Here is a 25,000-nt window from a genome sequence, read left to right as displayed (position 1 = left end):
AAACAATCACAACCTGAGTTATCAGAACAATCACAACCTGAGTTATCAGAAACATCACAACCTGAGTTATCAGAAACAATCACAACCTGAGTTATCAGAACAATCACAACCTGAGTTATCAGAAACATCAGAACCTGAGTTATCAGAAACATCAGAACCTGAGTTATCAGAAACAGAAACATCACAACCTGAGTTATCAGAAATATCACAGCTGCAGTTATCTGAAAATGTCACAGCTTCTTATTCACGTTGATTTAGATGCTCCTTTGCTAACACCATGTGTACTTATAAAGCAACTGTGAATTTATAGATTGAGATTTCGTTTCTCCTGGAGACCGTGTAAGGACTGTGTGAAGTAACTTTGTGACTTTTGTAACCTGCGTTGTTGTTGTTGTTGTTGTTGTGGTCTCAGTTCAAGCGCTACGTGGCTAAGATGCGGAGCAAGAACGTGGGCTACAAGAAGAAGAAGCAGGAGCTGGACAGCCTGAAGGGCGAGTACGGCGTTCTGCAGAGAACCGAGGAGATCCTCAAACAGAGACATGACGCCGGCCTACAGCAGCTGGTAAGAGAGAGAACGCACACACACACAGACACACACACACACACAGGCCTAGTGCGCCATCGACCAGAGAACTGAGGAGATCCTCAAACAGAGACATGACGCCGGCCTACAGCAGCTGGTAAGAGAGAGAACACACACACACACACACACACACACACACACACACAGGCCTAGTGCGCCATCGACCAGAGAACTGAGGAGATCCTCAAACAGAGACATGACGCCGGCCTACAGCAGCTGGTAAGAGAGAGAACACACACACACACACACACACACACACACACACAGGCCTAATGCGCCATTGACCAGAGAACCAAGGAGATCATCAAACAGAGACACATCTTACTACAGCAGCTCGTACACACACACTCCAATTTTTTACTTCACTGAAAATGGGGACTACCCTCAATGAACCCTCCAAGAATAAATGTAGATTGAATGAATGAAAAAAATGTAATTCCTTGCGGTATATCTCATGTACCGTATTTTCTGGACTATAAGTCGCTCCTGAGTATAAGTCGCATTAGTCAAAAAATGCATCATGAACAGGAAAAAAACATATATAAGTCGCACCGGACTATAAGTCGCATTTATTTAGAAATGCATTTCACAAAATCCGAAAACAGAGACTATGTAACTGGACTATTGAAGCCAAAAAGATTAATGTTAATGAAGGAGTGAAGGCAGCCAAGAAGAGGGCCGGATAGGCCTAATTGTAAAGCAAAAGATTCACTGAAAGAAAATACTATGTGGTACACCAAAATGTAGCTAAAATGTGGAGAATGCAATGCAATCAAGCATTTTGGGCAATGTGGAGTCACAAGCTGGCAGCAGATTAAATGCTCACAAGAGAGAAAAAGATGGTTTTAAAAAGACGTGACCGAAGCAAGCCAGGCATAGATCTATAGGCCCGACAGTAATTGTAAAGCAATTTACAAAAGATTCACTGAACAAAAATGTTGATGTGGTACATGAAAATTTAGCTAAAAATGTGGAGAATGCAATGCAATCAAGCATTTTGGGCGATGTGGAGAGACAAGCCGGCAGCAGATTAAATGCCCACGAGAGAGAAAAAGATGCGTTTTAAAAAGACTGCACAGGCCGGTTTTAATAGGACGTGCAGACCAAAGCTGCAGCAAGCAGGTGATATTTAGAAATGTATTTCACAAAATCCAAGACCAAGAACAGACAGATGTAACTGGACACATAGAGGCCAAAAATATTGAGAATTCTACAGGGAATGTTAATGAAGACGAAGTAGTGAATAGTGGCAAGAGGCAAGCCGAAGGCTGCTGACGAGTGCCCGCGCTAAGCAATTTACAAAAGATTCACTGAACAAAAATGCTGATGTGATACATGAAAATTTAGCTAAAAATGTGGAGAATGCAATGCAATCAAGCATTTTGGACGATATATTGGCACAAACTGGTAGGCCTAGCAGAACAATTGCTCGGCTGGCCACCTCCGAGAGAGCGCGAGAAAAAAGATGTGCATTTAAAACCAGGGCCTAAATTTCAGCGATTGCAGGTATTGCGCATAAGTTATTAAGTATTGAGCATAATAATAAAAGTCCCACAACTCTATCATAATGAGAGAAATTCCCACACATGTTACAGTGCTGTCTGATAACATTAATCTAATAATGGAGCGGCCTGAATGCGGGACTGTTGACTGGACGGACCAACTCTGACTTCAATTGAACCCGATGCAGAGACACACACACACGCGCGCATGGGCCACTTTGCTCTCTCTCTCTCTCCCTCTCTCATCGCTGAAGTCAAATTATAGCCTAGGAGGTGCTTCTACATCAATCGCGATCGACAGGAAAGGAAACCAAACGTTTAGCGACCAGGAACCGTCAGGAATTTTGTAAACACAGAAGCATGACAGCCTATAACGCCAGAGAACATGGATGTGTTCTCTATTTAAGGAACGTTATAATCGATTGCGGACATGAACAGACATACAGACACGGAGCGCAAAGTAGGCCTACTTTCACTTTCTAGTGTGCGTATTCAGTACGTGAAATATAATTAGTAGCAAAACAGCGATCAAATATTAGCCTACATGGCAGTGAGTTTTGTTTTCAAATGTTTTCATGCATGTCTAGATAACGGGTGAGGAATGTTTAGGAGACAGACTATTGTAAATCTTCAAATTATCGCTGGGGTCTTTTTATTTAGGCTGCGCAAAGCACAGCACCTTTATTTGGGGCATGGCTTACTGTTTGATTATATTGCTAAATATCGGGACTGATCAGTGTTGGGAGTAATGCGTTACAAAAGTAATGTAATTACTGTAATATATTGCTGTTTGCGGTAACGCGGTAATGTAAGGCATTACAAAAAAAAAAATTGGGTAATATTTACTCGGTACAAACTTCAGTAACGCGCGTTACAATGCAGTTTAACCCAAAATTAAGCGCTTGTTTTGTTTTGATACATATTCGCAAACACCATGCGAGAACAACAGAGGAGAAAAAATCCGCGCAAAATAGTAGAACGTTATCTCCTGATACTGGTTGAATATGACTGTGGCTGCAGCATACTCGCAGGCGGACTCTATTTGCTGGATGGACATAAGCCTGCTCATTATTTTCAGCTTGTCAGAGACAAGGCTATGAAGAACATAATAGTTAGTGCACTTTGTGTGCGAAACCGAAAGATCTCTCAGCTCGCGAAATAGCACAAGTAAATTAATGAAACATCTAAAGTAGTGCCACGCTAATCTTTTTGATTCTTGATAAAACACAAACTATGCTGTTGTGCATGTCAGCTTTGTGCTGTGAACTTGAATTGAAGAGAATAAAGGGATAGAAATGCAGAAAAAGATTGTGTAGCCTGGCAGTGCCACCACTTCCACCACGCGCATCACACACTTTGCGTTGGGCACCAAAGGACAGAGGGGGCACCCAAATGTAACCAATGAATAGTAGCTTTACTGCAAACTGCGTTTCACTCTTCATCAATAACGTTTACAATGTCAAAATGCACTAACACGATGTTACATGCAAGTTTGATACCTTTTGAGTTCTCTTAATCACCACGTAGTACTAGAATTGGTGGGTCTTCAATCATTCGTTTTCCAAGCATTTAGGCTACATGAAGCACATGATATGCTGAGTCGACTGAAACGCATTCCATTCAGATAGCTAGGTGGATACCAGGCTCATAATTCACTTGTATTCACGAAATGTGAAGCAACATGTCATTGCATACTTCCATTTCCAAAGCAATGAAGGTTGCTTAAAACAACTTAACATTGTGCATATTATTGTTAATATTGTGCTCAATGTAACTCAAACAAATAAGGCTTGTAAACAAGAGCTAGCAAAAGGGCATTATGACAACGTAAAGATCAATGCTCTTAAAGTGACAGTGCACCATTTATAAGTAAAACAGCATTTCTTAAGAAATTAATGTTTAAAAATACACAGTAATGGTCTGTAAATAATAGGCCTTTTATTTTACTTTAGGTGTTTAAGTTATCATTTAAATGTCACTCTCTCAAAGCCACTCACTTAGGGCACCGAAATGGCCAGCAGGCCACCATCTTGACATGTCTTTATTAAAGGAACCGTATGTAAAAAATGTATTTCAATTATTCATAAAATTGCCCTGATATGTCACCATACATTAAGAAATCATGTTCATTTCAAATACTTATATCACTGACAACAGTAGTCTGGCCAGGATATTGTCATTTAAAAAGTGAAGTTGCAGCCCTCAACTGATGTTGATGTTGTCATGTTGTGTTTTGGCCTAATGCGCCACCCTCCACCTATCTACTAATCACAAAGTCAGTAGTGTTTCGTCATCCGGTTGCCAACTCTGCCAGTCAGAGGGGAGGGGAAGGGGATACACCGCTCTACAGTAATTTGAAAGTGATTGTAGTACCCGTTTTGGCCACAATCTTACATACGGTTCCTTTAAGCTTTGATTTACAATATAGTAGGCTCTCTATTGATTTTAATGAGTAGGCCTAGGCCTTAAAGTTACAGTATTTCTATCACAATTTACCAGACTTTGACCTTTTGTCGGTTTTTAACAAAATTCTAACTATGATTGTTCCTTGTATTGCATTATGAGCACTGCGCCTATTGCATTCTACTGTTGCCTTAAGCCTAGCTCAGTCATTATGCTATACCACATCTCCCTCCATTGGAAGAGCAAGCTGCATTGAGCGTAATAAACTGCATTTAGAATGGCAAATCCATATTTCTAGATATTTTGGTGAAAGTAACTTAAAAGTAATGCAATAGTAGTGTAATGCCTTACAATTCAGAGACAGTAATATTATAATGTAACAAATTACTTTGAAATGACAGTAATAAGTAATGCATAGTACATTACGATTTTGAAGTAACTTGCCCAACACTGGGACTGATGACCACTGAAATCTGTGGGGTATTTGATGGTTCACTATTAAGTTTCATGTATGTGGGGTAGGGTGTTGGGATTTCCATCCGCTTATTGCGAGATAAGGCATCCGCTTTCATTTATTCATGGCACGTGTGTTGTGCTGAAATGGAAACCTTATTCAGCCTAAATTTAGTTATTTTTTAATCATGCATGATTTACTTTTTTTTATAAAATTCGTAGGCTGATGCCTGGCAGCAACAATTGTGTTTAGCCTAAATGTAGGCTAGGTTACTGCTTCAGCCTCTGGAAAGCTCAGAAGGGGGCGGCATGCAACTGATAGCTTGAGAGCAAGGTGTTGGAGACGTGTCAGACAATGACTTTTCATTGGCAACAATATTAAACCAACCAACAATATAAAATATTAAGAAGAGCTCTTTTATGAGTTAAATTGAAACAAAATTATTACTGGCCTTTATTTGTCCAAATCTGAGGCCCAAACAGAATCCTGGCCGTAATTTGAGGATTTAGGTATGCACGTGTGTTTCAGGCATAGCGCAACCACTAATCTCTGACTGAAAGTGCACAGAACTTGTGCTTTCTCGCGGCTAGACAGTAATGTTTCATGTAGGGTTCATGTCAGTTAATATGAATTAACATTGAAAAACATGTTCAATTATATATTTTTTTCATATATAAGTCGCACCTGACTATAAGTCGCAGGGCCAGCCAAACTATGAAAAAAAGTGTGACTTATAGTCCGGAAAATACGGTACTTTTAACATGTAATAGACCCTTTGTCTAGGTCACACACACACACACACACCACTCCGCTCCAACCAGATCCGCTCTACCGGTGTTCCTCTTCCTGCTCCCGTATCGGCCCCTCCGCCCCTTAGGAGACCAATCCCGTGCCCCGAGCCCCCCCACCCCTCTCCACTGTATGTGTGTTCGGGATACGCTGAAGTGACATCAACTTCCTGGAAATGACTTCACACTGTTGAGCCCTCCCCACCTGTTAGATCCACTGACGCAGAACCCCTGAGCTTTACAGACACACACACACACAGACACACACACACACACACATACAGACACACACACACACACACACACACACACACACACACACACACACACACACACACACACACACACACACACACACACACACCTGGCCTCTGTCCCTCTGACGCAGGCCCCTGAGCTATTAGGGCTATTTGTGTGGCAGCATCTGCTCTGGTGCTGTGTGTTAGGAGTGGGAATTTACACACACACACACACACACACACACACACACACACACTCCACCTTTCCATGCAGACTTGTCAGTGTCAGGGTCTCCCTTGTCTGGCCCCAGCTGTCTCCCAGGTAACGTCCCCCATGGTCACCCACCTCCCATCCCCACCTCCCCATATCAAGGCAGAGGTAAAGATGATCACTAGGTGCTCACGCTTTATGCAATGGCCTACAGGTATTTCCAGAACACTCGACTAATGCGTCTTACATACTCGACGTTCCCAACCGGTAGTGACGTCAAAATGAGGTAGATCTCTCTGGCGCGCCAGGATTTTGGCCGAGTAGCGCACGGTAGCGCACCACTCTATTTTTTTCAGCTGAACGCGCCAAACTGGAAACCGGAAGATGGACTAGTTCGAGGGCAAGCGAGAGTTGCAGTTCGGAGGACTGTTTTGTTACGGTAGTGAATTTTTAATAGTTTGCTGGATAAGTTAACAAAGTTGCCAGCGAGAATTGCAACACATGGAATTAGGAGAAAAGAATGAAAAAGATTTATTTTCAAGCAAAGGATATCTACTAAGACCTGAACAAAATCTCTTTCCATTTTAGGAAATTACACAAACTCAGCCAGCTGCTACCTAGCTAGCCAGCTAACTAAAATGTTTAAATTATTAAAACTTCCCTCGGGATGACTAAAGTATCTATCTATATATCCATCCATCTATCTATCTATCTATCTATCTGCACACACTGTGGAAACTGGATGGTAATGATGATGGTAGTTCTACTGTGTAACGTAGGTAGCGATAGCCTTTTCACAACAGCGACACCTCTGTTCAGGAGAATATTGCAACTAGTGTCGCGACCACCACACGGGGGTATAAATGGTTACGGCGCTCCCGTGACGTCACATTGTCGGGAATGGTGTATGGAGTATGTAGAAGCCTTAACACTGTTTGATAGCCACCACACACAAACAGCTTTAGCACAGATCAGTGGTTTCCATTGATGTCTATCAGCCATGATATGGGGTTTAGGGGTGAACGATTTGGGGAAAATAACTAATAGCAATTTTTTTACAGATGTTGCAGTTTTATTTGCTAAATAATTTCTGAAAGTCGAACCTCAGTTCTACTTGGAACTCCACAACAAGCAACAAGCGAGAGCGTGGGAACTGGGCTCTGAAACTCTGAATCTGGAACTGAATCCAGGCGAAAATTGTCTCTGAGCGAAATAGGAAATCACATGCAACTGTTTGTGTTGTGGATATGCAGTTCCATCTCCCTCTCCCAGTCAAAACTTTATAGCCCTGCAGTGGGAGCTGGTACCCATCCCAGAGTTAGTGCATCAGCTGAGTGAATGAGTGAATGGGGTGTGTGTGTGTGTGTGTGTGTGTGTGTGTGTGTGTGTGTGTGTGTGTGTGTGTGTGTGTGTGTGTGTGTGTGTGTGTGTGTGTGTGTGTGTGTGTGTGTGTGTTGATGTGGAGCTCTTCAGATGCCATGTAGTTGCTGAAGTAGCACCCAGCCTCATAGAGAGAGAGAGAGGACTGATTACGGCTGAGGAAAAGCAGATGTCCCCCAGGAGTACATCAGGGAACACTTACACATATACGCTATTTTACACACACACACACATACACACACACATGCACACACACTCACTATCACGCATGCACACACACACACACATACACACACACACTCATAATCACACATAAAAACATGCAAACACACATTTTTGGCATCTCCTCCAGAGTAACTCCTAACTGAGTTAGTATGTGACGTCTCCTCGTCAATCCAGTGAATATGAACGACTCTGAAGGGTCTCTAATCAAGACAAGCACTAATTCAGCTTACCAACCTCCAAACACTTGTTTCTTCCCCAAGTGTGTGTGTGTTTGTGTGTGAAAGAGAGGTGTGTGTTTATGTGAAAGAGATGATGTGTGTGTGTACTCCACGCTCCACAGCATATTTAAAATGCATGCAGAAGCTCATAAGGGTCAGTTCAGGACTCCTCCCTGCACAGTGGGAAAAGCTTCACACTCACTCATTTATCAAATGTTATTTTGAAGTATATAGAAGTATAGAAGTTATGAAGTATATAGAAGTATAGAAGTTATAGTGGCCCGTACCAGCAGTATAAGTGCAAACCTCTTTTGTTGTCTCTCTACCCTGATTGTTCTCCTCTCTGGCGTGTGTGAGTGTGTGTATGTGTGTGTGCGTGTGTGTGTTTGTGTGTGTGTGTGTGTGTGTGTGTGTGTGTGTGTGTGTGTGTGTGTGAGTGCAGCAGTCTGTGGAGGCCCAGAAGGGGATCTCGGGCTACAGCAACACCCAGGAGGAGCTGGAGAGGGTCTCGGCCATCAAGAGCGAGCTGGACGAAATGAAGGGACGCACCCTGGACGACATGTCTGAAATGGTCAGCATCACGCACTAATACTCTTTCGCCTGGTTTCCCGTACACAGATTAAGCCTAATCCGAGACTGAATACTTTTTTTTCAGCGGAGATCTTCATCAAAGGTCTCTTTTAGTCTGGGCCTGGGCTTAATCCAAGTGCAACATAACACTGTGTTTAGTAGTCTAGTCTGGGCCTGGTCATACCTGTCAACACTCCCGTTTTTCCCGGGTTTCTCCCGTATTTCAAGGTCATCTCCCAGCACCCTCCCGTTTTGTTATTTCTCCCGGAAAACTCCCGTAATTTGAATGGCCATCAAACTTCATTTTAAACTCATTGATCCATTCAGGTTGCCAGATTGTGTATGAAATACACCCTACACATACAGTACACGATCACTTAGTTTCAATTTCAACCGTTTTGCCATAGGCTAAAACCTGGCAACCTAAATAAGGAAGCGGGTGCCAACTGCGCAGCCTGAGTCTCGTCGTAAGCAAGCGGGCTAGATGAATGGCCTACTCCAGAACTAGCTGTTGTGAAATTGTTGGGAATTTAATTGATTAACACATCACATAAACTGTTATTGAGTGTTGTTGATACACTGAACTTGTTCCCTCGGAACCAAATCTGACAGCAAGCAGCTTTGGAGTTTTGGAAGTAGGCTGCAGGCAGGCAGCTGGTGGATACATAACTGGCATGCGTAAGGTAATGGTAAGGTAAAAGCAACGACCGAAATGCAGTGTTGAAACACGTGTATGAAACGTATTAAATATAAAAAAAAATCTCCCGTTTTTGGAAAGCTAAAGGTATGGTCTTAATCCAAGTACAACATTACACTGTGTTTAGTAGTTTAGTCTCTGCCTGGTATTAATCCAAGTGCAACATTACACTGTGTTTAGTAGTTTAGTCTGGGCCTGGGCTTAATCCAAGTGCAAGATTACACTGTGTTTAGTAGTCTAGTCTGGGCCTGGTATAAATCCAAGTGCAACATTACACTGTGTTTAGTAGTCTAGTCTGGGCCTGGTATAAATCCAAGTGCAACATTACACTGTGTTTAGTAGTCTAGTCTGGGCCTGGTCTTAATCCAAGTGCAACATTACACTGTGTTTCGTTTTGTAGTGTGCCTGTAATTTGCCTTAACCTTCAACTGGTAAACTGGCCTAAAACATTTAAGCTGTTGGTGAGTGAGGAGCTTTGAATTTGGTTGTATCTTCCCCTGTGGCTATCTCTCTATCCCCCTCTTCTATCTCTCTGTCTTCTATCCCTCTATCTGCCCTCTTCTATCTCTCTGTCTTCTATCCCTCTATCATCCCTCTTCTATCCCTCTATCCCCCCTCTTCTATCTCTCCATCCCCCTCTTCTATCCCTCTATCCCCCTTTTCTATCTCTATCCCCCTTTTATCCCTCTATCCCCCTCTTCTATCTCTCCATCCTCCTCTTCTATCCCTCTATCTGCCCTCTTCTATCCCTCTATCCGCCCTCTTCTATCCCTCTATCGGCCCTCTTCTATCCCTCTATCTTCTATCCCTCTATCCCCCTCTTCTATCCCTCTATCGGCCCTCTTCTTGACCGACTCTGTGCTGAGATGTGTGTAAATAGAGGGTGTGATTGGCTTGTAAGGACCAGGGCTTCACCCAATAGAGAAACAGCATTCGGGTTTTACACAACACCTCCCATTAGCCAAGACACACAAGCAGAACCAGTTACAGCTTGAATTTCCCCTGGGGATCAATAAAGTATATATCTATCTATCTAGCCCATCAGACCCGTATCCATTGTCCATTCAGACAGGGCAGAACCTCTCTGTGGTGCCATCAGGCCTGTATCCAGTGCCCAGCGTGCCGGTCCGTCAGGACAGGGCAGAATCTGTCTGTGGTGCCATCAGGCCTGTGTCCAGTGCCCAGCGTGCCGGTCCGTCAGGACAGTGCAGAACCTGTCTGTGGTGCCATCAGGCCTGTGTCCAGTGCCCAGCGTGCCGGTCCGTCAGGACAGGGCAGAATCTGTCTGTGGTGCCATCAGGCCTGTGTCCAGTGCCCAGCGTGCCGGTCCGTCAGGACAGTGCAGAACCTCTCTGTGGTGCCATCAGGCCTGTGTCCAGTGCCCAGCGTGCCGGTCCGTCAGGACAGTGCAGAACCTCTCTGTGGTGCCATCAGGCCTGTGTCCAGTGCCCAGCGTGCCGGTCCGTCAGGACAGGGCAGAACCTCTCTGTGGTGCCATCAGGCCTGTGTCCAGTGCCCAGCGTGCCGGTCCGTCAGGACAGTGCAGAACCTCTCTGTGGTGCCATCAGGCCTGTGTCCAGTGCCCAGCGTGCCGGTCCGTCAGGACAGGGCAGAATCTGTCTGTGGTGCCTCTGTAGTGTCCAGCTACGCTGGGCGGGCACGGGGGTGAGGGCGCTCCTTTGGGCATTCCTGTGCACATTCCTGAAGGGCAGATGTTGGTAGCACTGCCCAGGCCTGGCGTTGCCTCAGGAGACCCGTGTGTGTGTGTGTGTGTGTGTGTGTGTGTGTGCGTCCCTGTCTCTTGTGGTCATGACAGCTCTAGAACAGGGTGCAGTGCTGATACAGGGGCGTGGCCTAGTAAAACCAGCCCTCAGTCACATCAAAGGGAAGTACAGAGAGTGTGAGTGTGTGTTGTTATGTCCAATATCCCAATATATGGTTTAATGTTCTGCATTATGTCCAATATCCCAATATATGGTTTAATGTTCTGCATTATGTCCAATATCCCAATATATGGTTTAATGTTCTGCATTATGTCCAATATTCCAATATATGGTTTAATGTTCTGCATTTCTCATTAGTGGGTCACTTTGATACTAAAAGTATGATTCTATGTAATGACTGTATGATATCTGTACTGTCCCTGTGTATATCTCTGTGTGACTGTTTAGAGATAAGCAGGAATATTATGACTTTGCAGTGTTTCACTGTTCTGCATGGCTGCGTCAGTAGCTATCTGCTCCGGATTGCCAGGTTGCCACTAATCAGGGTCTGATTCAGTGTAGTCCACGTGAGATGGGATGACCAACTCCCGTCAGCCTGGAAGGATACTTAAACCCTAACTATTTCCTTGTCTAGTTAGAGCAGCTGATGGATCTTTAGGTGAAGTCATGCTGTCTCTCCCTTGATGCGCATCATTGTAAATAAACTCTGTTCCTGATTTTTCATACTATTGGTCTGACTGGGTCTCTATTAAATCTATGGTATCAAAATTACCATCTCTGTGTGTATGTGTATGTGTGTGTGTGTGTGTTGTGACATGCCTCCTGTGTGTGTGTGTGTGTGTGTTGCAGGTGAAAAAGCTGAACTCTGTGATCGTGGAGAAGAAGTCGGCCCTGGCTCCCCTCATTAAGGAGCTGAGACCCTTGCGGCAGCAGTGCCAGGTCAGTCCATGATGCCACCGGGCACACACTCATCACACACACACACACTCATCACACACACACACTCTCATCACACACACACACTCTCATCACACACACACACTCTCATCACACACACACACTCATCACACACACACTCTCATCACACACACACACTCTCATCACACACACACTCTCATTACACACACATTCTCATCACACACACACACTCTCATTACACACACTCTCATCACACACACACTCTCATCACACACACACTCTCATCACACACACTCTCATCACACACACACACTCTCATCACACACACACTCTCATCACACACATACTCTCATCACACACACACACTCTCATTACACACACTCTCATCACACACACACACTCTCATCACACACACACACTCTCATCACAAACACACTCTCTCATCACACACACATTCTCATTACACACACACACTCTCATCACACACACTCTCTCATCACACACACACTCTCATCACACACACACACTCTCATCACACACACACACACTCTCATCACACACACACACTCATCACACACACACACTCTCATCACACACACACACTCTCATCACACACACTCTCTCATCACACACACATTCTCATCACACACACACACTCTCATTACACACACTCTCATCACACACACACACACTCTCATCACACACACACACACACTCATCACACACACACTCTCTCATCACACACACACTCTCATCACACACACATTCTCATCACACACACACACTCTCATCACACACACACACTCTCATCACACACACACTCTCATCACACACACACACTCTCATCACACACACACACTCTCATCACACACACACACACTCTCATCACACACACACTCTCTCATCACACACACACTCTCTCATCACACACACACTCTCATCACACACACTCTCATCACACACACTCTCATCACACACACACACACTCTCATCACACACACACTCTCATCACACACACACTCTGATATACTCTCATCACACACACACTCTGATATACTCTCATCACACACACACACTCTCATCACACACACACTCTGATGCCACAGGGCCCAACGCTGCAGCAGACACTCTCTCTTATCACACACACACTCTCATCACACACACACTCTGATGCCACAGGGCCCAGTGCTGCAGCGGACACACTCTGATATACTCTCATCACACACACACTCTCATCACACACACACTCATCCAATGTGTACATTTTACATTCCACATATTGAAAGCATGAAGATGAGCATGATCTGTGTGCTTGTGTGTGTGTGTGTGTGCGTGTGCGTGTGTGTGTGTGTGTGTGTGTGTGTGTGTGTGTGTGTGTGCATGCATGCCTGTGTGCGTGTGCGTGTGCGTGTGCGTGTGCGTGTGCGTGTGTGTGTGCGTGTGTGTGTGTGTGTGTGTGTGTGTGTGTGTGTGTGTGCGTGTGTGTGTGCGTGCGTGTGTGTGTGCGCGCGCGCGCGTGTGTGTTTCTGTGTACAGGAATTGACTCAGGAGTACGAGGAGAAGAAAGGCCAGTATGACACCTGTGCTGCCGGTCTGGAGAGCAACAGGTCCAAACTAGAACAGGTGCTTCACACACACACACACACTCACACACACACGCTCTCTCACACACACACACACACACACACACACAACCACTCCTCTTGTTAAGATTAAAATACACGCATACTCCCACACAGTCTTTCCACAGTACTCTCCATTACATACACACACACACACACACACACACACACACGCACAAGCAGAATGGGCGGGCAGCAGCCAGACCAGAGGAGTTGAACTGCTGAAGTGAAGTGTTGACAGGTCGTGCTGGGCCTGTCCAAACTGCGGATCCCAAAATGGAAGCATTAACTCATAGGCCACTGTCCCGAGGATGCAAGATGTTGATTCATTAATTAATTACAAGCTTGTTACTATGGAAACGTTATTTCCTTCACACACTGTCCACTTAATCAACAGACTCAGTGTTCTGATGAAGGGGTTGATAAAGAAGCCAATAGATGGAAGAATGTGATTTCATGCTCCATGTGAGTGTTTTGAGTATTTACATCATTTTATTTTCATATATGTTGTGTGTGTGTGTGTGTGTGTGTGTGTGTGTGTGTGTGTGTCTTAGGACGTCCGAGCTTTACGAGAGGAGGTGGACCAGGAGGAGAACCGATACTTCTACATCAACTGCATGAAGGAGGTGAATACCTGACTAAACCTGTGTACACCCGTCTACACCTTAATCACTGACACATCAGACGCTTACCTGTCCAGACTGGCACCTGCATACCTACATCTGTCTATACCTACTAACACCTTTACCTGCATACAGCTGCCCACTACACCTGTCTATACCTACCAACACCTTTACCTGCATACAGCTGCCCACTACACCTGTCTATACCTACCAACACCTTTACCTGCATACACCTGCAGCTGCCCACTACACCTGTCTATACCTACCAACACCTTTACCTGCATACACCTGCAGCTGCCCACTACACCTGTCTATACCTACCAACACCTTTACCTTCATACACCTGCAACTGCCCACCTGTCTATACCTACCAACACCTTTACCTGCATACACCTGCCCACTACACCTATCTATACCTACCAACACCTTTACCTGCATACACCTGCAGCTGCCCACTACACCTGTCTATACCTACCAACACCTTTACCTTCATACACCTGCAACTGCCCACCTGTCTATACCTACCAACACCTTTACCTGCATACACCTGCCCACTACACCTGTCTATACCTACCAACACCTTTACCTGCATACACCTGCAGCTGCCCACTACACCTGTCTATACCTACCAACACATTTACCTTCATACACCTGCAACTGCCCACCTGTCTATACCTACCAACACCTTTACCTGCATACACCTGCCCACTACACCTGTCTATACCTACCAACACCTTTACCTGCATACACCTGCAGCTGCCCACTACACCTGTCTATACCTACCAACACCTTTACCTGCATACACCTGCAGCTGCCCACTACACCTGTCTATACCTACCAACACCTTTACCTGCATACACCTGCAGCTGCCCACTACACCTGTCTATACCTACCAACACCTTTACCTTCATACACCTGCAACTGCCCACCTGTCTATACCTACCAACACCTTTACCTGCATACACCTGCAACTGCCCACCTGTCTATACCTACCAACACCTTTACCTGCATACACCTGCAACTGCCCACCTGTCTATACCTACCAACACCTTTACCTGCATACACCTGCAACTGCCCACCTGTCTATACCTACCAACATCTTTACCTTCATACACCTGCAACTGCCCACCTGTCTATACCTACCAACACCTTTACCTGCATACACCTGCCCACTACACCTGTCTATACCTGCCCTAACCTTTTCTCTCTTTTTCTCTCATTCTTTCTATCTGTCTGTCTCTCTCTCATTCTCTCTCTCTCATTCTCTCTCTCTCTTTCTCTCTCAAATTCAAATGAGCTTTATTGGCATGACAATAATATTGTGTTGCCAAAGCTTACATATTTGGTATAATAATGCAGATAAAAACTCTCTCGTTCTTTCTCAGATAATTGAGGTGCAGTTGCAGAGAGCTGCTGATGAGATGAAGGCATATGTCTCCTCCGATCCTCAGGAGAGAAGGAAGACTCTCAGGTACACACACACACACACACACACACACAGGCCCAAACAGGCCCTTACATTTACATGTTCACTCTTTTTTTTCCCTCTCTCTCTCTCACACACACACCTACAATAAGACAAAAAGATACTCACTGTAAACAGAAATATCCAGAAACTCCTGTTACTTAACACATCATCCAATCCAGAAACTTCTTTTACCACACACACACACACACACACACACTTCTGGCTTACACAGACTGGCTGTCAGTCTGACCCCATGCTCGTTAAGAGTTCACCCAGAAGGCACTCAGCTGCTTTGTTCTAGCATGCAGCTGCCTGTCCTGTCTTCACTGCCCTGAGTTTTGAGTTTCATTTGGCTGCGCTTCACGAGTGTTATACGTCCCTCCATGCCCATGTCTCTGTGTGTGTGTGTGTGTGTGTGTGTGTGTGTGTGTGTGTTGACCTCTCTGTGATCTGATGTGCTGTTTTTAGGGACCAGTACATGAAGCACATAACGGAACAGGAGTCCTTGGGCAAGGTAAGCTGGCGCCAATCTCTGGGTTTCCCTGTGCATCCCTCTTAAGCACAGGGTGTTTACCAGCTCTCTTCCAAAACCCCCACAAACACACACACACACACACACCATAACCACACACACACACACACACACTGACTGAGACACACCTACCCAAGGGACTGGTTTGATCTGTGTGTGGTAAGGGCTTGTTCTCTACAGCATTCCTGCTAAACCATTTGAGTCGTCAGTGTAACAGAGACCCACTGCTCCATGCCATGGTGTTGGTGTGTGGGGGGTAACACAAGGGACTCTTGGAGCCAATCCCCTCGTCCGGGGAACACTAGCGGGATCCAGTTCCTTCTGGATCAGAGCCCTCAGCACCACTTGCTACTGATAGAACCATTTCAGCCCGACGTGTCACCCCTGTTTCTGCCCTTACTCACCCCTATATGTCACCCCTGTTTCTGCCCCCCCCAAATCATGTCACCCCTGTTTCTGCCCTTACTCACCCCTATATGTCACCCCTGTTTCTGCCCTTACTCACCCGTTTCTGCCCTTACTCACCCCTATATGTCACCCCTGTTTCTGCCCTTACTCACCCCTGTTTCTGCCCTTATCCACCCCTATATGTCACCCCTGTTTCTGCCCTTACTCACCCCTATATGTCACCCCTGTGCCTCCTGGAGATAGTTGTAGTCATTCCCCACTAGCAAAGTACCAGTACTTTAAACCCAGTGGGCAGTTTAGAAGATATGATAGCTATGCTGAAGGAGAGTCTTGTTGTGTTCTGAAGTTGACTGTCGCTTGTCTTGCCAGCGATGGCTGTTGCTGTAGATGCCATTAGATGATCTATCATGGCTGTCCCTACAGACTAATTAACGTCCTCTGCCCTGCTTTACAAGAAAAGGACGAACCTGTGGGGAATTGGATGTACAGTACACTTTTTTCTAATGCTGTGGGTGTGATAGATTTATAGAAGGTAGAAGGAATAGAGTGATAGAATTGTGCGTAAGTAAAAACATTGCTTCTTCTCCCCTCGTCCTCCTGCCATTGGCAACTCCCACATCAAACACGCCTTCAACACCTAATGCTTAATCTGGTTAGCCTCCTCAATGCTGAACCTGTAGCCTCCTAATTCTGTGAAGGCTTCTCGTGTCACATGTCTGACCCTTTAACCTCTTCATATAAAGCACTTAAAGTGATCGCATCCTCCTTCCTCGTCGTTAGCTTTTCATAAGCGCTGGTGAAGCAGGGGGAGGTAATGAATTGTGGCTGTGGTGGAGCTGTTTTTCCTGTAATATGAAGGCCCTGTGATATAAAGCTTTCATACTGTGAGAACCTTAGTGGTATAAGAACTCTTTTCAGTCGCCGTAATTTGACATTTTCATATTGGTATCGGTCTGTGGTTTACAGTATGTGTTTAATCAGCTGCAGTACTTCAGGTAGCTGAAGTGATCCATGACTGACAGAAACTGCTTAGAGCTGCACCTGTGAACATTTGCAAATGTAATCTCGCGTTTGTTTGCCAAATGTCCGTGGGTATTTAAAGTGTGACTCTGCAGTTTTCTTCTGACAGATGTCCGTGGGTATTTAAAGTGTGACTGAATTTTTTTCTTCTGACAGATGGTTTGACTGACTTGTTACTTACCGGTAACTGTCCTTAACTTTCCTCTCTCTCCCCTCTCCTCTTCCTCTCTCTCCCCTCTCCTCTTCCTCCCTCTCCCCTCTCCTCTTCCTCACTCCTTTTCTCTCTTCCTCTCTTTCTCTCCTCCTCCTCTCTTTCCCCCTCTCTCTCCTCCTTCCTCCATTCTATTTCATTTCCTTTCCCTCTCTTCTCCCCCTCTTTCTCCCACTCCCTCTCCCTCTCTCCTCCCTCTCTCTCCATCTCTCCTCCCTCTCTCTCCTCTCCTGTAGAAACTGCGTGAGCAGCAGAAGGTGGTGCGTGAGAGCCACGGCCCCAACATGAAGCAGGTGAAGATGTGGAAGGACCTGGAGCAGCTGCTGGAGTGCAAACGCCACTGCTTCCTGCGCGCGCAGAGCCAGGCCTCCATCGGACAGGTCATCCAGGAGGGAGGAGAGGACCGCCTGGTGCTCTGAGCACACACACACACACCCCACGCCAGCCCAGCACTGTGCCCAACGGGTGGGGGGGGTTGTTGATGGCTGCTGTCTGTCGCCTGCCACAGTTAACATGGCCATGGTTTATTTATCAGTTGTAATCCACTCCATCCACTTTTGATTCTGTTCTATGAAAGCATTTATCAGTTTCCCGTCTCGTCGTTGTGTTATACAAAGGCCCTCCTGGTGAAATGGTGTTTTGCACACGTGAATGAAGGAGGGAATTGGGGGGGGGGGGTGAGAGAGAGAGAGAGGGAGAGAGAGAGGGAGAGAGAAAATGGGGGAGGGAGCGGTTTTATCTGTGCTCTGGAGAGTCCTTCCGGTGCGGATACGGCCGAGGTGCCGCGTGACGCTCAGACGGGGAGAGGCCGCCTCTGGAGGTGTCGGCCGGATAAGTGGGTTAACCCTTCGCTGGACGCTCACCTCGGGCCACACACACACACACACACACACACACAGACACACACACACACACACACACACACACACATCTGTAAGAGCAAAGCTGCAGTCGCTGTCTCTACAGATAATGGCCAACAAAGTGTTACACGCGCGGAGCAGAGCTGCTCGGCAGGCTATTTTGGGAAACAACAGTGATGACCTTGGGAAGAGGAGCTGTCCAATTTTGGAATTTGGCGGGACTCTGAGTTTGGGGGAGAGGGCCTGGAGATGACCACCCCCCCTCCTCCTCTCTCTCTGCCCCCCCCCCCTCTCTCTCTCTCTCTCTTTCTCTTTCTTTCTCCTACCTGAATTAAATACTACTGCTCTCATTACTTCTGCCAGACAAACACACATGAACATGTTATATTTTGTATTTAAACAGTTATCAAATAAAGAGCTTACAAGTAATCCAGTGGCATGACTGCTTGCTCATTTCCAATCCAGTGCCAAAACTGTAGGCCTATTAATAATTGTCTGTTCTTTTATTCTTCTTTCATTTCCCTACACAGAAGCAGTAAAGGCTATCTCTCAAACAGAAGCTTATTCTAGTTCACTACTAATGCATTTTGTGTGGGCGATTATAAGGCATTTTAATTAAGTTTAATTCTTATTTCAAGCGCCTGAAACATCCGTTCATTAGGCTACTCATTTCCGTGTTCTCATGCATAATTGTGTGCTTCAACATAACCTACTCATGATAACAATACATTACTACTGCGTTTTCACTGTCGTAGTACACGTCACGGATTCATGCCCGCGATCTGCTGAGATCTTTGACAAAAGCGAGGATCTTCAGCCATTTCTGAAGAGCCTAATTTTGGCAGCGCGGGTTTTCAGCATGCACTGATCGATGCTCCATGTAAACTTTAACTGCGCAACACGCCGCCGGGACACGAGCTACGCATTCCCCGCGTGCAAGCTTGGGTAAATTTAGGAGGCCTCCACCCCGGCGGCCTCGCCTCCACACTCTCGCTCTCTCTGTGATGCGTAACTCAATCTCCCGTTGACAGCCGCGGTTGGTGATTGGTGCGCCAGCTGGAACGGCCGGTGAATTCTCTCGGAGGCAGCTCGCCTTCAACCCCGAGCTGTCTCAGGTTCTCGCCGCCCGGGAAGACGGGGTGTCGCACCAGGGGTCTTATTAGGGCGCGTTAACAGATGATATTGGCGTGTCTTGTTGAAGGGTCACGGAAGTGCTGCCCTCATTAACTCGCCGACTGGCAGCGTCTTAACCCGATGACCCGCCTCAAGCAGGTGTCTGTCTGGCCTAGTCTTCCTCCTTTCCCCTAGACTTACTGAGAGATGGCTTGATCGGCACCTGAGGCCAGGGGAGGTGCAGGCAGGCAGGCCTCCCCCGCATTGGTAGGCTTCAAGCCACAGCTATCCCACGCGTCAGATGTCCTTTGTAAGAGTACACCCGTATGATTTATGCGCTTATTTATTTACCAGACATGAAATTGGCTTGTGGAAGAAGTTGAGTATTACTGTGAGCATCATACCTCTTTCAACATGTTATATGAGTTTCCCAGGGCCCTCATTGCACTTGGGGGGTGCAGGCCCGCTCCTCCCACCCCACATCCCACAGAGCGTGTTGTGGGTTTTGTGTGGTTTCAAGAGATGGATAGCCTACTGTTGTAGTTATGTAAATGTTTTGTTCACATCGCCCCGGGGAAGACGCGCTTGCCTTTCTGGAAGCCTGTAGATGTCGCGCAGCCCACACACAGCAGGTTTAAGGTTGCCGATGTTATCTACCTTATCTCCGCGTCCTTACAGGATTGAAGGTAGCCCACTGCAGGTGTCAGCAGGGCCTCTACTCTGGCACAGAGAAAGAATTTGCGCGCTGATCTGTAGTCTAAGCTTAAGGAAAATCTACAGGGGACCCATCACTGGCCAGCGATATGTCGATATGTAATGTGGCAGCCAAGCAGTATACTTTTGAGATTAGGGCAACAGTGCCCCCCCCCCCATTAGGCATTTCCATCATGAAGGCTACGTTTGCATTTCGCAAAGGCAGTTGAAAGGTAGGCACCTAGCGTTTTCCAGAGGCTCATTAGAAAACAGTAATTTACGAAATCACAATTTAGCCTATCTAAGAGACCATCTTATAATAATAATAATAGTTTAATTAACTTTCACAGATGTGTTCTGGTACTTTAAATCACATGTAGCAGCACACCTGTGTTATTAAGTTGCTGAAGTAGGCAATTAGCCTATAGAGAGAGTATATTATACTATAAACTTGGATTTTCCATATTGCCATATGCAACAGAAAGGCAAAATACATGTATTGAAATCTAGCTGAACATTTCAGTTTCCTCTTGGCACTTGGTCAAGTCTCAGAGTCAGACTAGAAACAGCACAGCCTGTCTCATAAGGACTTGCCTGGGGAATCTAGAGGAAGCCTATACAGACAAACGAACTGATCGCGGCTTTCCAAAAGGTCTGTGAGTGCAGGAAGGCAAATATGTTTCCGGACAGCTGCCCAATAAGCTTTGTCCCGTTCTGGATGGCCATCCAATAAGCGCAGCCCATACGCAGTTCTGGACAGGAGAGGCGGTAGTGAGGCGCATTCGATAAAACAAGAATAAACGGCGCTTTAAGTTACCACTGGCCGGTAGCTGCACCACGGAGAGGCAGACCGTCACCTTCCAGCCGCGCAATAGGCTTGGATAGTGTGAATGTAATGTTCTGAGCAGGGGCGATTGGTATCACATCCCGCTCCCACTGGTTTGGGACTTAAGAAGAAACCGCAGTGTGACTTGCCTGTCGCAGTATTTTGCCTTTTTGCATTTGGTCGGGAAAATACCTGGAGGAAAAGAGGGTTTTTACCATCTTGGGTAGCGAGTCTCAACCTACCAAGTTTTGCTCTCCATATGTGCTCAGCCTTACCTCATCGCACGTCTTCTGAATATAGATGCAGATCTTACGTTTAGCATTCTCCTGCGTCTGTTGAAAAGGGGGTTTGTTGACACTTGGGGATCTTCTTTTGTTAACAAAGTTGAAGTGTCCGTAGAGGGCGATCAGTAATCATGGATTGCGCTCACATAAAGAGTGTTGAGGAAGTTTATAGCTATTTTAACGTCAACGAGAGCACCGGACTTGCCTTAGACCAGGTGAAACGACAGAGGGAGAAGTATGGACCGAATGGTAGGTGTTTCGCAACGTTCGCTTGTCTACCTGCTGATATGCATTGCATGCGCGGTCTGTCACAGGCCGGAGCGATGTGTTGGTTAACAGTTGTGCACCAGCCATATACATTAACCGGCGTCTGAAAGGCTGACGTCATCATATACATTCTCATGTCTTCTCCTGGGTTTGTGGCTAAGAAGCACGTTTTTGTCTTAAAATGATAACACTGTGACGGTGACGCTCGGAGGTAGCTGCTGTTCAGGAATAGTAGCCTATTCTTAGGGGCCGTGTAGGCTACTGTGGGATTCTCCCTGGTCATGAAGCTCGGAATAGCCGGGGACCGTTATGGTTAAAGGCCCACGTCTGGGCTTTAAGTTGTTAAAATCTCTTATTTAACTGGACATGTAAAATAGTCTTTCTGACGCTGTAAGCTGCTGTCTGCTCATTTCGACAAGTCAAGGTGACCTTTCTGTTCAAATCGTGTCGATTTGCCACACCGTCCCCCTCTAAAGTGTCAAACCATAATTATAAGAATGATACAGTGTTGCAATGTAGTTGTTACATTTTGATTGATGACGCATCGTACATAAGATAATATGTTACAAACTGTACGACTGGTAGCCTAATTTATGCTGACGTTTTTTATGATGTCTTGTTTGTGTTTAAATAAGTCCTGAAATAATGTCTCGTTTTTTTCTTTCTTGTATCTGTGTTGATGTCTGTTGACTGACTCGCCTGCAGAACTGCCCGCTGAGGAAGGTATACAGATTTGCCCTCTAATACAAATACACATCTTAATTTCTGTTCGGAAAAAAGTCTAAGGTTTGTTCATTTGTCTCACAGGAAAATCCATATGGGAGCTTATCATGGAACAGTTTGAAGACTTGCTGGTGCGAATTCTTCTTCTGGCAGCCTGCATTTCATTTGTAAGTTTACTAAATTAATGAAATTATGACTTCTCATTTTTTAACAGATTAAATGCAGTACAAATAGTGCAGTTGTGTGGGTGAGGAACGACCACAGATACATTTATTTAGCCTTTAATCCTTGTGAGGTTCTCAAACAAGTGTAAGTGGCTGCTAAATGACTTGAGGGTGTTTGAGAATGGACATATATTTCAGGCATCTCAGAAGTTGTTTGGCATAAGTTCCTAAACGCCTTGGCCCCATGTCCCCAAGTGAACGAGGCCGCTAATAGGCATGCTTCCCACCCTAAGTGGCCTGCCTGGCACAGGCCGCAGGGAGAGTGTGGACAGGCCATAAGCATCTTGTGTCTTTACACGTCGGCTGGGGTTACACACCCAGAGCAAAGGGGGCAAACAGCTGAGAAAGCTCGACTCCTTAGGAATGATGAACGCAGCAGTCGCTGGGATGGGGTGGCTGTCACTAATCTGCCAAACAAGACGTTAATGTGAAGTCTGGCAGCCTGGCAGGCTCGAGGGCTGAAGGCTTTCCACTTGGTTTCAGAGGCCGCCCGTGTTAATTGCCAGCGTAAGCTTAAAATTAGAGCAGTGTTAAGTGTGTGTGTGTGTGAGAGAGTGTGTGCTTTTTTCTTCTCCTACTTGATTAATGTAGTCAGATTGCTACACAAAGGATACAGCGGTGAGCGGTGCAGAGATGAGGAAATGAACACACATTAGATAACAGACCGCAGTGAGCGTCCTAAGGAGTGCATACAGCACAGGGGGAGGACCTGGGCTAGGTGAGGGGGGGGGGGGGGGGGGGGGGGGTTAGACCGGGCGGAAACTGGGTGAGGGGTTGGGGGGGGGGGGCTTTTGGGTGGAGACTAGGTGATGGGTTGGGATTGGGGGGGTGAGAGCTTTTGGGTGGAGACTGGGTGATGGGTTGGGGGGGGGGTGAGAGCTTTTGGTGGAGACTGGTTGAGGGGTTGGAACGGGTGGTGTGGAGGGTGGGGGCTCCGGGGTGGAGACTGGGCGAGGGGTTGGTGAGGTCGGGCCCGAGAGAGGTATGCCATGCCCAGCTGGCTGATACGGAGGTGTTGGTGTCTGTTGTTTGACAGCTCGCGCGCAGGGGCCCAGAGGTGAGGGCATGTCTCCTGGCCAAATTAGGTCTGCCTGGGACCCTCAGTGGGAGGATACCAGTTAAAGCAGGCACCAGTCCCCCTCCCTCCCCCCCCCTCCCCCCCCCCCAGGCCTTCACTGTGTCACGGTCCCCCACCAGGCATCACAACGTGTTCCGCTCACGTTTTTGTCCTCTGTGGTTCTCGCCGGAACACGCTGCGATAGCTCGCCTTGTCTGGATGCCTTTGCTGTTGGGCAGCAGTAACCTTAAGCCCCCCCCCCGAGCTTTCAGTGGGTGGGAGAAAGACGGCATGTTCACGGCTAAAACAGACTCCGAATCGAAACATGGCTCTGAGCAACAGCTCTGTCTTGTTTTGTTTTCCCAGTTTATCTGAGTAGTTTTGAGTTTTTTTCTGTTCTGTGTGTGTGTGTGTGTGTGTGTGTGTGCGTGCGTGTGTGTGTTAGCAGCACGCTGCTTATGTAACAGCGCGAGGTCATGTTCAACAGCGACCGGCGCTCAACAGAGGCCCGTCCCGGAGAGTGTTCTGGCTTTTATTTCTGTCGAGGAGAGGACGGCAGTGGAGTCCAACTCCTCTGCCAGACGCGCTAACTCACCGGTTATTTCTGTCGAGGAGAGGACGGCAGTGGAGTCCACCTCCTCTGCCAGACGCGCTAACTCACCGGTTCTGCACAGAGAAATGTGTTCAGCCCTCTGAGGAGGATCTGCTGTGGGACACGAAATAACACAGTCATGCTCAGCAGCTCGCACAGTCTCCGGTGGAAAGGCTCGTTCACACCAGGAACAATAATTCTAAACAGTGTTTCCCATACATTGACTTATTTGTGGCGGCCCACCACAATATCAACATTGACCGCCACACAATGATTTTCCAGGTTGTACTAAATTGTGCTTAAATCTGGTTAGCATCATAAACACGCTGTGCTAATTTGTTAAAAACTTGTGTTAAGTTAATTCTGCAAACCAACCACCACAAATGGAATTCAATTCTGTGGGAAACACTGCTAAAGATAACTACAACTATAACGATGAAAGCGTCCATACTGACCAACGATAAGGAAAGTTCCTTTGATGGATTCTGATAGGCTATCAGCTTTTTATCGACCTCAAAATAGCTCTGAAAGTGATCACCAATGATATCGTTCTTCCTGTCATTTC

At 46.4% G+C, this 25,000-nt stretch overlaps 2 protein-coding genes across 2 annotated transcripts in view; both read left to right on the top strand.

Moving 5' to 3' along the window:
- Window positions 1–19,058, top strand: part of ift81 (intraflagellar transport 81 homolog) — a 45,985-nt gene extending 26,927 nt beyond the window's left edge. The window contains exons 11-18 of the mRNA XM_076270593.1: window positions 413–562; window positions 8,446–8,574; window positions 11,844–11,933; window positions 13,449–13,535; window positions 14,089–14,160; window positions 15,543–15,628; window positions 16,094–16,139; window positions 18,033–19,058. Of these exons, the coding sequence (XP_076126708.1) occupies window positions 413–562; window positions 8,446–8,574; window positions 11,844–11,933; window positions 13,449–13,535; window positions 14,089–14,160; window positions 15,543–15,628; window positions 16,094–16,139; window positions 18,033–18,215 (843 nt within the window). The 3' untranslated portion in view covers window positions 18,216–19,058. The remainder of the gene's footprint in view (window positions 1–412; window positions 563–8,445; window positions 8,575–11,843; window positions 11,934–13,448; window positions 13,536–14,088; window positions 14,161–15,542; window positions 15,629–16,093; window positions 16,140–18,032) is intronic.
- Window positions 19,059–21,288: 2,230 nt separating this feature from the next.
- The window catches only part of atp2a2a (ATPase sarcoplasmic/endoplasmic reticulum Ca2+ transporting 2a), a gene marked incomplete in the record, with an annotated part of 48,079 nt that continues 44,367 nt past the window's right edge, over window positions 21,289–25,000 (top strand). Inside the window, 3 exon segments of the mRNA XM_076270591.1 lie at window positions 21,289–21,821; window positions 22,545–22,562; window positions 22,647–22,729. Coding sequence (XP_076126706.1) covers window positions 21,704–21,821; window positions 22,545–22,562; window positions 22,647–22,729 — 219 coding nt within the window.

The sequence above is a fragment of the Alosa pseudoharengus genome, unplaced genomic scaffold (assembly GCF_046254945.1).
Source record: "Alosa pseudoharengus isolate Yale_2024_CS ecotype anadromous, Long Island Sound unplaced genomic scaffold, YU_APseudo_1.1 YU_APseudo_1.1_scf_6, whole genome shotgun sequence".
Lineage (NCBI taxonomy): Eukaryota > Metazoa > Chordata > Actinopteri > Clupeiformes > Clupeidae > Alosa > Alosa pseudoharengus.
The sequence above is the reverse complement of the archived record's forward strand: the minus strand, read 5'-3'. Positions and strand labels throughout refer to the sequence as shown.